Raw genomic sequence first — 13583 nt, forward strand, 5'->3', positions numbered from 1 at the left:
TATCTTGTAGGGAGAATGTAATACTTTGTCAGAGCATCAGTTTTTCATTGGAGTTATGGATTTTTCTCTATTGGCCTTCATTACATAAATTACATTCTTTAGCTCATGGACACTTGGCATGGGAATTTTTTTAGCTTTGATGATCCAATAATCATGCATTTCTAGCAATTTTTCCACTCTAGAGATCCTTGATTGGAGCTTCTCCATTGCATTCTTTATAACACAATCGATTGCTGAAAGTTTCAAAATCTTTATCACTCAAAAATTTTATGGTTCAATAGCCTTTCAATGAATGCCAAAAATTTAGTAATCCTTCATTCAATGTCTACCAATTGGCCATCATTGGTGACATATGATTCAATTTCTAAAACCTTTAACTGTTTGAATATCTTATCCATTACTTTCTTCACAAAATCATAGACATCTTTAAGCTCATGCTTAGACTTCAATGAATTCTCAAATTTAAATTCCAATGATTTCTTCCAATGAAGCAATGGTTCTTGGCTTGACTTAAGTATCCCATGGGTAGAAACAATATTTGACTTCATGTCTATTACCTTTTGTAATAGGACATAATTCTCTATTAGGCTTTTTGTAGCTCTATGCATTGAAGTTTGGTGACTCGACACTACTTCTCTCAATCTATTAGTATCTAATAACATATTCCCAAGGTTCTCAATGAGAGGGTGTCCTTGGGCCTTTATTTCATCTATCCAATCACGACCAATTTGACAAAATTTCCTCTCCTATTGTAGCTTAATTAGTCAATTATTGTTCTCCTCTACACCTGGGTTGAATGTGCTAGTAGAGGTGCTTCCAAGTGCAACTCTGATGTAATCCATCAATTCTTTATTTGAGGTTTTCAGTACCTCTATCTTTGACCTTAACTCCTCCAATCTATATTGAATCTTTACATTTTTTGATTTCCATATGTTACCATAGAGTCATTCATTAGAATGCCCATGTCAATTGTTCTAATATAAAAAATCATTAGGAGTCAACTCATGAAAGTTTGTTTCCTTCTAGGGTTCTACAATCTCTACTAACATGTGACTTAGAGAAGAATCCATGGCTAATATTTCTAGGTTTTTCTACTTCTTCACATTCCTTTATACTAGCTAAGTTGATGTTCCTTATATAAGAAGCTCCTTAGATGGAGCACTTTCCTCACATCTTCTCTTCTTTCAATCAATACAATCATCTAATCAAGATTCAGTTGAGAGGACATTAAATGTTTATTGTAGAATTTTAGGATTAAAAACATTCCTCACTACTAGAGTGTCATCTTTCCTTGGCTGAAAAGAGGAAAGGAAATTTCTTTAGTAACAGAAGGGGCTAGAGTCTCACCATGATGGGGTGCTTCTTACTCATGGTCATCTAGATGGTTGTTATCACCATCAAGGTTGATGACTTATACAAGGGAGGAGCTCTTGGCTATTGATTTCTCTTTCTCCTTTTTCTTCTTTATCTTTCTATGTCTCTTTGTCTCCAAATTTTTGAGTATCTAGCACATATCCTTTTCTACAAATTCAAGTGATTTTAACATTCTTCTCAACAGGTTGGTATCCACTTTAACCAACAAAATTCGGTGGTGTAGCTGATGTCAATGTAGCAATAGTAGTGGATGTAGCAATAGATGATTGGGTCCTTATAAAAGCTACACCACTAGAAGAACTTGTAGCTCCAGTTCTCTTCTTCCTCACTCTAGTCCAATCTACCCATTTGTTTTTCCTCTTGATGATACCATGAATAAGGAATTCCATTGTATTGATGACAAGACCATCAGGTGGAGTTGACACTATAGCAGTATCCTTGATTTTCTCATAAGTTGAGGGACACATGTCAGAGTCATCATCTATAAGATCACTAACATCACCAGTGTCATTATACATCTTTAGCTTATCCCATGTCAACCTAGACTAGTACCTTTCTCTAGTTTGGTTCTTATTATAACATTCAACCCAATAGTCTTCAATATCTAGGACATGCCTATGAGCATACCATAGCTTCAAATGATCTTTAAAAAAAAATTTAGGGTCATACTAGGGACTTATCACCTCATAATCAATCAATTTAACTTTGTTCTAAAAGACTTTAACTAAATTATGGGTATCAAATGTTGAAATAAAAGAATAGGGTCTTATCATGATTAGGAAAGGAATCTCAACTATCTTCTTCACATTTGAACATAGAGTATTCAATTCTAGTATTTTTTTGCATAGCTCAACAAGAACTACCTTATCTTTGGGATATCTAAGGAGTCTCTTCGAGTAGTGATCAAATGAACTAATCCTCAAGTAGGAGAAAGATGAAAATTAGATGACACAACATCTAAATTTATTGATTGTTGATATGGCATCTAGTGAAAACCTCTGCTCAAGGAACCATTACAGTTCTTGACATAACCTAGCTATAAAGGCATCATTTACCTTTACATACTCTTCAAAACTCCTCTATAGTTGTAGGTGGGGATAGAATTCATAAACCTTGGTGTTTTCATCAAAGTCTTTGATACCTACAAGGCTAGGCTAAATATGATGCATAGCTAAGGCGTATATTAAATATGATGACTAAAGAATTCCTTGAATGCCTTTATCAAATTTAGCTAGGAGGCAAGCTCCTTGCATAAAATTTGAGCTTAAATAGTTTCTAGTCCTTAAGCACAAACAACCTAAACCAAGAAGAAGTGATGCTCAATGCAATCCAAAATCTCCTCATTTCCTTTTAAGCTTACCAAAAATTTCATGATATCCATGATTTCCCTCTTTAGATTTGTTCCAAAAAGATTCCTTCGCATGCTATTCTTTTTGACACAAGGAGTCTAAAACCATGTTCTCTACATGTCTTCTCTCCTTAAAGTCTTTTTCTTGTTAAATGACAATGTAGAGGAACAAAAACCAATGTCACAATACTCTTCCTTCATTGGGATCCCAAAGAAAGACTATATCAATTCCTTCTTCATATAAAGTAGGAAAGATTGGTTAAACAACAATATTTGTTTTTTCTTCATATTGTATCTTTTGATACATTCATTTACAAATTTTGGCACTTGCACAGCCATGGGGAACTTGTTAGCTTCAACTAGTCTTCTTTCCTTCATTTTTTGTGTAAGTGGATGGATGGGATGGGTATTAAGCAATATGTTTAGATCATGTAGGTCATAAAACTTGAAGGAAGTGTTTGAAAAGTTCTTCAAATTAATCTCTAATCCAACCATACAATCATACCCTACTACTTTGGTTTTATTAGCTTATAGTTTTACATAGAGAAGATAAATTATTTTAACAAAATAGCCATTACAAGGTGAGGAAATTTTTTTGGCATAAATTTGATCACATAGACTCTAAAAATTGGAAGTTGGTGCCACACAAATGAAATAAATCACAACTAATGGTCATAATGGTTCAATTCACAATAATTCAAGTAGATTAATGACTCTTTAAATCATTTTACTTCTACCCATATGATGGCTCATAAATCTGATTAACATAAAAATCACTTCAACTTTATGTAGTAGTGAGGTTATTCACTCATTCAATCAATTGGTTCAAGCTTACTGGAACCTACCCTTTTAACTTTGGAATATGGCCCAAGGGTTTGCATTACAATTCTTTATGTCTAGGGAAGGAAGCATAAACTTATCATACTACAAGCTTGGCTTTTCATTTGACTTAGGATAAGATCATGAGAAATACTCCTTTCATCCCTTGGATACGTCATTTTTTTCTTTTTTGCATAAATCTTTTCTTTGTTATTTATCTCATTTCTTGGAGAAGCTGCAAAATTAACTTTTTGCCTTGAGCACTTTGATAATTATTCTATTTATATCAGGTTCCCACTTCATGAATTATTCCAACAAAAAAAAACTTTATAGCATCTCCAAAGAATGTCTTTGCATCCAGATTTAGTATTTCTATATTTTTATATCTTTCAAGATAAAAGCTTCATTTTCTCCTTTAAGGTAGAAAGTATGATCAAGACATATGCTTTCTGAAAAAAAAGAATCATTAGAAATTTTTCTATTGGTTTGTTTCTTTATACGAGATCATATTTCGACATTGGATCTATACTCTAACAGTTACATAGCTTTAGATTTTTTTTCCTCTGATCTTCTCATTATGAATCAATCTTCAAATATAGCTAGAGATTTCACCATTACTTTTCTCCTCGGGACCTCATTTGATGAAGTGCACCAACAATGGGAATCCAACTACAAGGGCCACAATCTAGAAGAAACACATTGCTAATGATAGGAACAAATTATAGAGCTAAAATATGTTTCCTTCTTATCAGGAAGAAGCTTAGATTGAAACCCACCCAATCCTAGATCACCTAAGACCTTGATGTAAAGGGAAAAAAAAAGGAGAATCCCACATAGAGGAATAGGGGGAAGCGAAGCAAGGAAAACCATGAAAGAAACACAAGGAAAACCTCAAGAATTCTTTTTGAGAAGAGAGCCACCTATAGGCTACCTAGTCAAGAGCTCCAACATAGAAGCATTGAAAAGGGATGGATTGAATGTTTGGAAAAAAATTAAAAAATTCAAAAGTGTAAATTTGAAATCCAACATGCAACATTTTCACTCCTTCTAACCTTGCAACTGAGGCAAATTTCTCTCCATATTAAATTCCCTCTTTGTGTGTGTATCCCTTACAAACTAGTTCTTCTTTGTTCCTTGTGACTTCACCTTTCTCATTCATCTTGTTTTTAAATACTCACTTGATTTCAATCACATTCTTGTCCTTTGATCTAGGTACCACTATCCATGTCTAGTTCTTCTCTATTTGATCAATTTAATCATTCATTTCCTTGATCCAATCTTCATTTTCCAAATATTTTTTAATAAATTTAGGTTCAACCTAACATAATAAACATGTATAATTCTTCAACTTACTTCTTGTCATGACTCTAAAATCTTTTCTTCCAATGACTTAATTTGGTCTATGGTTCCTCCTCACATATTTTCCTAAGGTAGGTTTAGGTCTTCTTTCTTCTTGTGTTTCACTAAGTTCTACTTGTTCATCTACAACTCAACATTGTCTATCAATTATTCAATTTCCTCTCTTTGATGTTTGACTCATTCATCCTATGACTCATCTCCTATAGTCTAATGCTTGACATCTTGTTGATTCTTGATAGAGATTTTCTATTGAACCTCAAAAATGGCTGGTTGTTGATGCTTAACAACCTCTTCCTCTAGTTCAGGTAGTATACTTAGTTCTCGTTCATAGATGTAGAATTTTTCGTTTAATCTTTAGGTCCTTTCTTACATTCTTCATTTATTTATGCAAATTCATCAACTCTAATGTTTTCACTTTCCACAATTTTATTAGTGTTAGAGTTCAAACACTTGTATGCCTTGATGTGAGTAGAATATCCTAGGAATATATAATCATCACTATTTGCATCAATTTTTCCTTTCCTTGCATCTTTTAGTTTGTAATAGTTGCTTAAAAAATCTTTGAAATTATTGACATTAGGTGCAAAGCCAAACCAAAGTTCAAAAGGATTTCTATTTGTACCTTTCTTAACTTGAAATAGGTTCAGAGTATAGACTATGGTACTTAGAGTTTTTAATACTCTTATGAAATATTATTTTCCATCATCAGTGTTCATGCATTAGCAATGACTAACCTATTTTTTCTTTTAGCTTTTCCATTCTATGGTGCAATTCTAGGGGCACTCATTTATCTCTTGATTCCTTTATCATTAAAAAATATGTTGAACTCTTATGATATGAATTCAACCCTCTGTTGATCTTAAAGACTTCATTCTCTTACATTTTACCTTTGCAACTCTAGCTAAATGCCACTTAAACATTTGAAATGCATCAAATTTTTCTGTAAGAAATATCATATTCATCATTCTAGAAAAGTCATAAAAAAAATAGAATATAGTATTTGCTACTATAATAAATTTGCACTCTAATAGGATCTCATAAATAAGTATGAACCAAATCCAAAATTTCACAGAATAATAAGTCTTGCTCTTGAAACTATACAACCATTTTTTCCATTTGACATTTTTTTCACATTACCTTAATAGGTTTTTCTAGACTTGGTATTCTTATGTCCATTTTTGGGGTTTATGTTATCTAGTTCCTTTTCTTTTTCCTTTTGTCGCTACTTGTACTTTTAGGTAAAAAGAACAAAGAAATAAAAATTCTCCAATGATATGAGTGAGTTGACCCTCTCAAACACAAAGGAAGATTGCAATTTGATAGTGATCGAATTGCATGCTACCCAACTATTGGTACAATTTCTATGATCATAGGGGAAACCATATCAAAATCAAAGACTGATTTAGAATGACAAGTCTATTTATTAACATGATTTTACAAAATATATATTTATCTTTGGGGGAATCAATATTGTAGAATGTTTGTTTAATTTTTATTTTCTTCTATTTATTTCGAAGGAAAGGAGGGCTTGAATTTTTGATAATTTTACTTGCCCACATAAATTTGTAGAGAAATTTATCCTAATCCTTAACAAGATTTTGTTGACCCCTATTGCTATAGGATTGGAGAAAATGATAAAAATATCTTTCTTAGCTTTCTTTGTAGGCTTCTTGCCTAATACCAAATGATGTTCACCATCCTCATTGCTTGAAGAAGATATGGAGCTCATATAAGTGATATTTAGTTTCACATCATTAATTAATCTTAAAATAAAAAGATAGTATTTTAATATTTCATCATCTACTATCATAAAACATTGTTCAATTAAAAAATTAAAAAAGATAAACAACAAATTCAATAATTTATTTTCCTAAATGTTCTACTCTAATTTCTTTTAGATAATTCTATCTACACTAGACATAAATCATCTCACCTTTGAATATTAAGGTTTGCCCATGGATGAAATCAAGTCCCAACAAGAACTAAATACAACACTGTCATTTTCCATCATACGAGGAATTCTAGGAAGTTGGTGACTAGTGCCATTTACATAGCTGGAACAAAATGACACTAGCTATGATGCAATATATTTGCACCAATCAGATACCATCCTCCCATGTACATATGACTCCCATAGTCATAGGCATTCACATCAATTCAATCATTTTCTACTCTCAGATATAAATTGTTTTCAAATAAATGTCAGAATTGCACCTTATACATTATTTTAGGAATTAATGTAGTCTGAATTTAATATATTATTTTATTTATTTAAATAAATCTATTATTATTTTTCTTTCCTTAAGTACATAGACAATAAAATTATAAATCAAATAAAACAATATGCTAATAATTTCTTTAAGAACTAATATCATTTAGATTCAACATATTATTTTATTCTATTTATAATTTTATTGATGTAATTTATGAAAATTTTAAGTGAATATATTTAATGACTTTTTAAATTATATTTTATTTAATTCTAAAATAAAAATATCAATATTTTAATAATAATGCATGATTATATTTTAACTAATTATCTTTTAATTTATTTTACTTTATTATTGTGCTTATGTTTCTATTGAAGTTGAACTGCTATAATATATATTTTCGTTTAAACAAGTCAATTATTTTAAAGACAATTTGTCATTGTGTGTGTGTGTGTGTGTGTGTGTGTGTGTGTGTGTGTGTGAATATGTTTACATATACATATACATATGTACACACTTATATATAAACACATATACATGTATACATAATTATTGAATAAAATTATCATTTAAAAACATAAATATGTAATAAATAATAAATAATTAGAAAACAATATCATATAAGTATTCAACATTTTCAAACAAGGTGAAACCATGATATAATCTAAAACTATGTATAAGTACTTTAAAAAGTATATTTTTATAAATAATCTTTGGTACATTGCAATGCTATTAATGATTTAAGATTAGTTAATTGATATCATTAAGATAAGAGCCACACTTTATAGAGAAATCAAAAAGTAAAAATAAGAAAGATATCAACTTGTGTGTTAAAAACATTAATTTATAAAAAAAAAATTGTCATACATAATTCATCATAATTTTTTAAATTTTCTTGTGAGCTTATTTTGTTGTTTATTTTAATTATTAGTATATGAAGTGAAAATTTGTTAAATAAAAGTCTTAAAATTCAGCTTACATATATTTATTTCATTTTATTATTATTTAATTTAGAAATTAACATCACAAAAGTTATTAAATTTGTAATCGATTATAAAATTTAAACTTAGAAATTATGAAAATATTAAATGAAATATAACTTTCATTAGAATAATTAAAATATATTGCAAACAAAAAAATTAAACCATCAATAATGCCTTATTGTTTTATCTTTAATCTTAATCTATTTTGGTATAATCAAAGTTATGAATTTATCATTCATAATAAAATTTAAACTTAAAATTTATTAAAATATTATATAAATATAATAAAACATTATAAATTTAATGCAATTTTTTTTAAAAAAATTGAAAATTTAGAAAAATTTACAATTCTAAACATTATAAATTTATTTAAATAATTTAAATTGATAAGTATTAAAACAATTTATATTTTTTGGGTGATAAAAGAAAACAATATGTTAAATCTTTATGATTTTAATTACTAAAACAATCTAATACCATGCAGTTCCGACAGCATTTGCCTTTACTCGAAATTAATAACTATATAGGACAGACCCGTGGCTATACAGCCACGAAAATGCACTTCCTTTACATTGCTTTTTCTAACTTAAAAAAAAATTTAACTTAGTCCTCTCTTTCGTATGGAAGTGCATTTTTGTGGCTGTATAGACGTTGCCGACAGGACAGTAGGAGATGAATGGAAAGAGGTACATGTAGATGCGTATGACAATGGTAGTCATTATACATGGGAGGATGGCATCCGGCATCCGGACGGTGCAAATATGTTGCACGGTCAATGCGTGGATGCGACCCTTTGGCAAATATGTTGCACCGGTCAATGCGTGGGTGCAATCCTTCGGCAAATATGTTGGACCGGTCAATGCGTGGATGCGTTCCTTCGAGGCTTTTGCTATGAAATTAGATCACTGAAGCACAACTTTCTTGTTGCGTCCTATATGAACAAAATCAATCAAAGCTTTTTCCTGAAGCGACGCCTTTCTACTGTATCCGACCTCGAATCATTTTTGGTTAGAAAATTGAGAATGGAGGAAGTTGTAAAAGTTTCAAGCCACTGCCACATGCTCAAAGCAGAAAACCCGGGATATGCATACATATGTGATGGGTGCAAAGAGAGAGGCAAAGAATGGCGATATGCTTGCCGTGCCTGCAATTACGACATGCACAAAATGTGTGCCACGGCTCCTCCTATCATTCGGCACCCGTTAATCAATGCAAAGATGACATTGTACTCACGGCCTGGTGTTAATAAAAATTTCTGCTGCTCAGCTTGTGAGAGATCTGTATTGGGTATGTTGTATTACTGCAGTGCGAGCGGTGACATTTTGCATCCCCTCTGTGTACTGTTCCTTCAAGAAACCCTGAGAGTGGACTCTTACACTGTGCGTTTGTCCGGAAGCTTGTCAGCAGGTCCGTGTAATGAGTGTGGTAGAACAACCCGGGGATGGGCATACGTATCCACAGACTACAGGATCCATGTTCATTGTCTGAAAAGAATCTGCGAAGGAAATCCTGGAGGCGGAGTTCCTCGACTTTCTAGTGGACGATGTCTGCAATTAACAACACCAATTAGCACTTCATATCATCGACATTCACAAGCGGGATCCGCCACTTCAGGAGTTCTGCAGAAGTACGAGCCGAAGAGATCTAACGTTTGGTTTAAAGGTTTTTGTAAGATAACCAAGCTGTTTGTCGCAACCGTCTGCGCCGTTCTTTTTGGAGATCCCATCTCTCTTCCCCTGGCAATTGCGACCTTCGCGTCAGGCTAGTAGATGCTTGATCTCCCAAATCTGCTCGCCCTGTTTGCTAGAGTTGTTTTGGTGTAGGAGCAGCTCTAGTGTATCGGCAATCCTCCATCAACCAAAAAAATTGTCGGGTTTTGATACTGCACTTTTAGCTAATAATCTATTTGAAATGCTAATGTTATATCATAAGAGATGATGAATTCAGTAGAATGATATTTCTTAGTTCACCGATGTTTATGGCAGATATCACATCTTTGTTACACGCATAATATTCACTATTTCTTTTTCTATTTTCCTATATTTGTAGTTCATAAGGTATATGTGACCTTTGCATCAGGCTAGTAGATGCTTGATCTCCTAATGTGCTCGCCCTCTTTGCTAGAGTTGTCTTGGTGGGGGAGCTTCTAAGCTTGTTGGCGTTGTAATGGATGGAATTCTAACTAGTGAAGGTCTTGTTCTGTGGTTGTTTTAGCAGTACTCTCCATTTGTAGTTTTTCAGAGATAGTTGAATCTTTCTGTAATCTTTTAGTGTGTTTGTGGGCAGCTATCACATCTTTGTTACATGCACAATATTATGTATTTATTTTTCTATTTATATTTGTACTTCACAACGTATATGCAACTTTTGCATCAGGTTGGTGGATGTTTGATCTCTCTAATGTGCTTTCCATTTTTGTTAGAGTTGTTTTGGTGGAGGAGCATCTAGGCTCGTTGGCCCTATAATGGATGGAACTCTATTGGTGAAGGTCTTGATATGTGGTTGTTTTAGGAGTAGTCTCTACTTGTAGTTGCTCAGAGGTAGTCAAATCTCTTTGTAATCTTTTAATGTGTTTGTGGGCAGCTATCAAATCTTTGTTATATTCATAATATTCCATATTCATTTTTCTATTTTCCAATATTTGTACCTCACAAGGTATATGCAACCTATGCATCAGGCTGGTAGATGCTTGATCTCCCCAATGTGCTCGCCCTCTTTGGTAGAGTTGTTTTGGTGGAGGAGCATCTAGGCTTGTTGGCCCTGTAATGGATGGAACTCCAAATGGTGACGGCCTCGTTCTGTGGTTGTTTCAGCAGTACTCTTTATTTGTAGTTCTTAAGAGATAGCCAAACCTCTCTATAATATTTTAGTGTGTTTGTGGGCAGCTATCACATCTTTGTTACATGCATAATATTCTCTATTTCTTTTTATATTTCACTATATTTGTATTTCACAAGTTATATGCATCCTTTGCGTCAGGTTGATAGATGGTTGACCTCTCTGATGTGCTCACCCTCTTTGGTAGAGTTCTTTTGGTGGAGGAGCTTCTCAGCTTGTTGGCACTATAATCAATGGAACTCTAACTAGTGAAGGTCTTGTTCTATGGTTGTTTCAGCAGTATTCTCTATTTGTAGTTGCTTAGACATAGTTGAATCTCTCTATAATCATGTAGTGTGTTTGTGGGTAACTATTACATCTTTGTTACATGCATTATATTCTATATTTATTTTTCTATTTTCCTATATTTGTACTTCACAAGGTATATGCAACCTTTGCATCAAACTAGTAGATGCTTGATCTCCCTGATGTGCTTGCCCTCTTTGGTAGAGTTGTTTTGGTGGAGGAGCATCTCAACTTGTTGGCCTTATAATTGATGGAACTATAACTTGTGAAAGGCATGCCCTATTAAAGGCTTACATAAACTATTAAGTTCCACATTGTTAGAAAATTTTAACATCCTGTTAGAAGTGTGCCTGGTTAAAGGACTTTTGAACACTCACTTGGAATGTCACCCTATTAAAGGATTTACTACAGCCTGCTAGGACTACTCTATCAAGAGATTTTATCAAAATCACCTATTAGGATATTTCAGCATAGATCTTATGATTGGCTCTAGTTGCCTAATTAAAGATCAAATCTATGCAATGTCCTTCTTCATCCTTCTGATCTGATATAACAATTGTTGTATCCTTCTATTCTTTGTTCTCCTCTAACTGATTCTACAATTCATAATCTCTTAATAACTTCTAAGTCTCCATGAATGCTTAGGTTGTGAAACTTCACCTTCAATCCCTTTTGTACTCATCATCATCATCATTATGTTTAGGATTTCATCCTCCGTAAGAAGATCAGGAGACCTAGGGTTAGGTATGAATATATGGCTAAGATTCATCCATATTGCCTCTTTAAACCTTCCTTTTATCTAATTGGTTGCATGCAAATACATAGGGATTGTGTAAATAGATTCATCCTTATCTCTAAAGAATTGAAATCTATTATTTAGGTTGGCTGAAAAATGGTTTATGTATGTGCTTGTGCCACTACAAACAAATATGTCAATTCTATATCACTCGGCATATGAAGTGATTGGTGCTCAACATATACTACAATTATGTTCTGACTCAACACCTGAATTACTTGACATTCACTATGTTACTCAACACCTAAATCACTCAGCATGGTCAAACATTCATATGATGTTCTTTCCATGTATTACTAGTTTCGCATGAACTAAGTAAATTGCTTAAGTGTGTTGACACTTGCTTGTCAAAACCAATCTGAGATCAACACTTCTAACATGTTTGTGGGAAGCTATCACATATTTGTTACATGCATAATATTTTGTATTTCTTTTTCTATTTTCCTATATTTGTACTTCACAAGTTATATGCAACCTTTGCATCAAGCTGGTAGATGCTTTATCTCCCCAATGTCCTCACACTCTTTGGTAGAGTTGTTTTGGTGCAAGAACATATTAGCTTTTTGGCCCTATAATGGATGGAACTCTAACTGGTGAAGGTCTAGTTCTATGGTTTTTTTAGTAGTACTCTCTACTTATAGTTTTTTAGAGGTAGTTGAACCTCTCTATAATATTTTAACATGTTTGTGGGAAGCTATCACATCTTTGTTACAGCACAATATTCTATATTTGTTTTTCTATTTTCTTATATTTTTACTTCACAATGTATATGCAATCTTTATGCCAAGCTAGTAGATGTTTGATCTCTCCAATTTGCTTGCCCTTTTTACTAGATTTGTTTTGGTGGAGGAGCATCTAGGCTTGTTGGCCTTGTAATGGATGGAACTCTAACTAGTGAAGGTTTTGTTTCATGTTCGTTTGAGCACTACTCTCTACTTTTAGTTGTTCAAAGGTAGTTGAATTTCACTATAATATTTTAATGTGTTTTTAGGTAGCTATCACATTCTTGTTACATGCATAATGTTCTCTATTTTGTTTTCTATTTTCCTAAATTTGTAGTTCACAAGGTAGTGTGCTTGGTAGATGTGTTTTTCTGAAAGATACCATTTCTTTGAAGCTATAAGTAGAATATATTTTTTAGTTAGATAAGTCATGAGAAAAGGTAGACTTTAATCAAAGGAAGACTGTAGGTAAATCATATAAGGACACAACAAATTTTACTAAAAGAACATGTGAGCCAACGGGACATGCAATTGCCACAATTAAATGCTCATCACACATTACAAGAAATGATATCACAATATGGGTCTTGCACTACCTTTTGACTGTAGAAACATTTCAAAAATAAATCCAGCTCCAAAATGATCCATAAAATACCATATAATCTATAAAGATACCCAGGTGTTGATTTCTATAGATTTATATGCAATAGATGAGCCTATCTATCTCACATTGTTGATTGTAGTAGGTCATGAACCCATGCTACATGCCATTGACACAAAAATAAGTCATAAATTTGAAGTACTTATTGCTTGAATAAGATTGAAGTTTTATCCTCTTTTTAGATTCTT

At 32.5% G+C, this 13583-nt stretch overlaps 1 protein-coding gene across 1 annotated transcript; it reads left to right on the plus strand.

Annotated features, from left to right (window-relative positions):
• Nucleotides 1-8713: 8713 nt before the first annotated feature.
• On the plus strand, nt 8714-10494 carry LOC149545356 (uncharacterized). The gene has a single exon (XM_089793748.1). The coding sequence runs from the start codon at nt 8714-8716 to the stop codon at nt 9857-9859; it is 1146 nt and encodes a 381-aa protein (XP_089649874.1). The 3' UTR covers nt 9860-10494.
• The last annotated feature ends 3089 nt before the right edge of the window (nt 10495-13583 follow it).

Source organism: Cupressus sempervirens, chromosome 7, assembly GCF_028749045.1.
Source record: "Cupressus sempervirens isolate cs-2001-9-10 chromosome 7, ASM2874904v1, whole genome shotgun sequence".
In the NCBI taxonomy this organism is placed as follows: Eukaryota; Viridiplantae; Streptophyta; class Pinopsida; order Cupressales; family Cupressaceae; genus Cupressus; species Cupressus sempervirens.

Excerpts from the sequence above, each read along its gene's own strand:
- LOC149545356 (XM_089793748.1), top strand. The coding sequence starts at position 8,714 with ATGGAAGTGCATTTTTGTGGCTGTATAGACGTTGCCGACAGGACAGTA.